We start from the raw sequence: 973 nt of genomic DNA, 5'->3' as shown, positions 1-973 counted from the left end.
CAGCAACAAGCAATCCGCCGCAGGTCGCTGTTGCCTGTTGCTAGGTTAGGTTGCCCCAGTGTAAAGGTACCTTAAGGTAACAGTTGTCTCATCGAAAAAATAAAAAACGGCGGTGAAACACTCATCTTTCTCCATATGTTTTATTAACAAATAAATTGGGAGTGTTTTCCTAGCCAGGGTATGATGTCCCTATGTCACTGCGACCTGATAAGATCTGTTATTTCTTCCGCCCTTAGGTGTAGTCGCAGTCCTGTTCTGTGGCATGTGTCAAGCTCACTACACATACAACAATCTTTCCTCGGACTCTAGGAAGCGTACCAAACGTCTGTTTGAACTTCTCAACTTCCTGGCAGAGAACTTTATTTTCTCCTACATCGGCGTGTCCATGTTTACCTTCCCCAAGCATCACTTCAACATTGGCTTCATCTGTGCTGGATTTGTATCCTTTATGAACCAAAAGTAGTTACATTACAAACAATAACCAGCCTAGCTAGCTGATAGTTTCAAAGGGTTCTCTCTGCTTGAAAAAAACAAGCACAAGTCCTCACGATGGCTGACTGCGGCTCAGGAAGAGCCCATTAAACATGGCTAGAGACCATCACCCATCACCCTGGTGTATGGCTGATAAAAGAGATGTTTTCACAATTTTGTCATCACCTTTCGGCTGTGGCTAAAGCTGCTAGCTACAAGAAGAACAATAATAACATTAGGTACTTTAAAATGGGGGACTTTTCAGAAGAATTTAACCAGTTTAACTGACCTATGACCTATGTAGTAGGCGAGACTCACAATTATTTGTCCCTTAACTCCTGTTATCATTCAGATCTGTGCACTCATAGGCAGGGCGGCCAATATTTATCCTCTCTCCCTACTTCTCAACATTGGTAGGAAACCAAAGATACCTCTTAACTTTCAGCACATGCTGTTCTTTGCTGGTGAGTTTGTTTTTACTGTCTCATAAAGGATTTTTTAC

General features: G+C 42.3%; 1 protein-coding gene across 1 annotated transcript; it reads left to right on the top strand.

Annotated features, from left to right (window-relative positions):
- Positions 1–212: 212 nt before the first annotated feature.
- Positions 213–939, top strand: LOC103523280 (sodium/hydrogen exchanger 6-like; the record flags this gene model as incomplete). Its single annotated transcript, XM_008488339.2, has 2 exons — positions 213–439; positions 824–939. Coding segments are annotated over exons 1-2 (293 nt in total), but the record flags the coding sequence as incomplete, so codon positions are not given.
- Positions 940–973: the final 34 nt, after the last annotated feature.

The sequence above is a fragment of the Diaphorina citri genome, unplaced genomic scaffold (genome assembly GCF_000475195.1).
Source record: "Diaphorina citri unplaced genomic scaffold, Diaci psyllid genome assembly version 1.1 scaffold18743, whole genome shotgun sequence".
Taxonomy (NCBI): domain Eukaryota; kingdom Metazoa; phylum Arthropoda; class Insecta; order Hemiptera; family Psyllidae; genus Diaphorina; species Diaphorina citri.
Note: the sequence above shows the minus strand (reverse complement) of the source record. Positions and strands in the feature narration are given on the sequence as shown.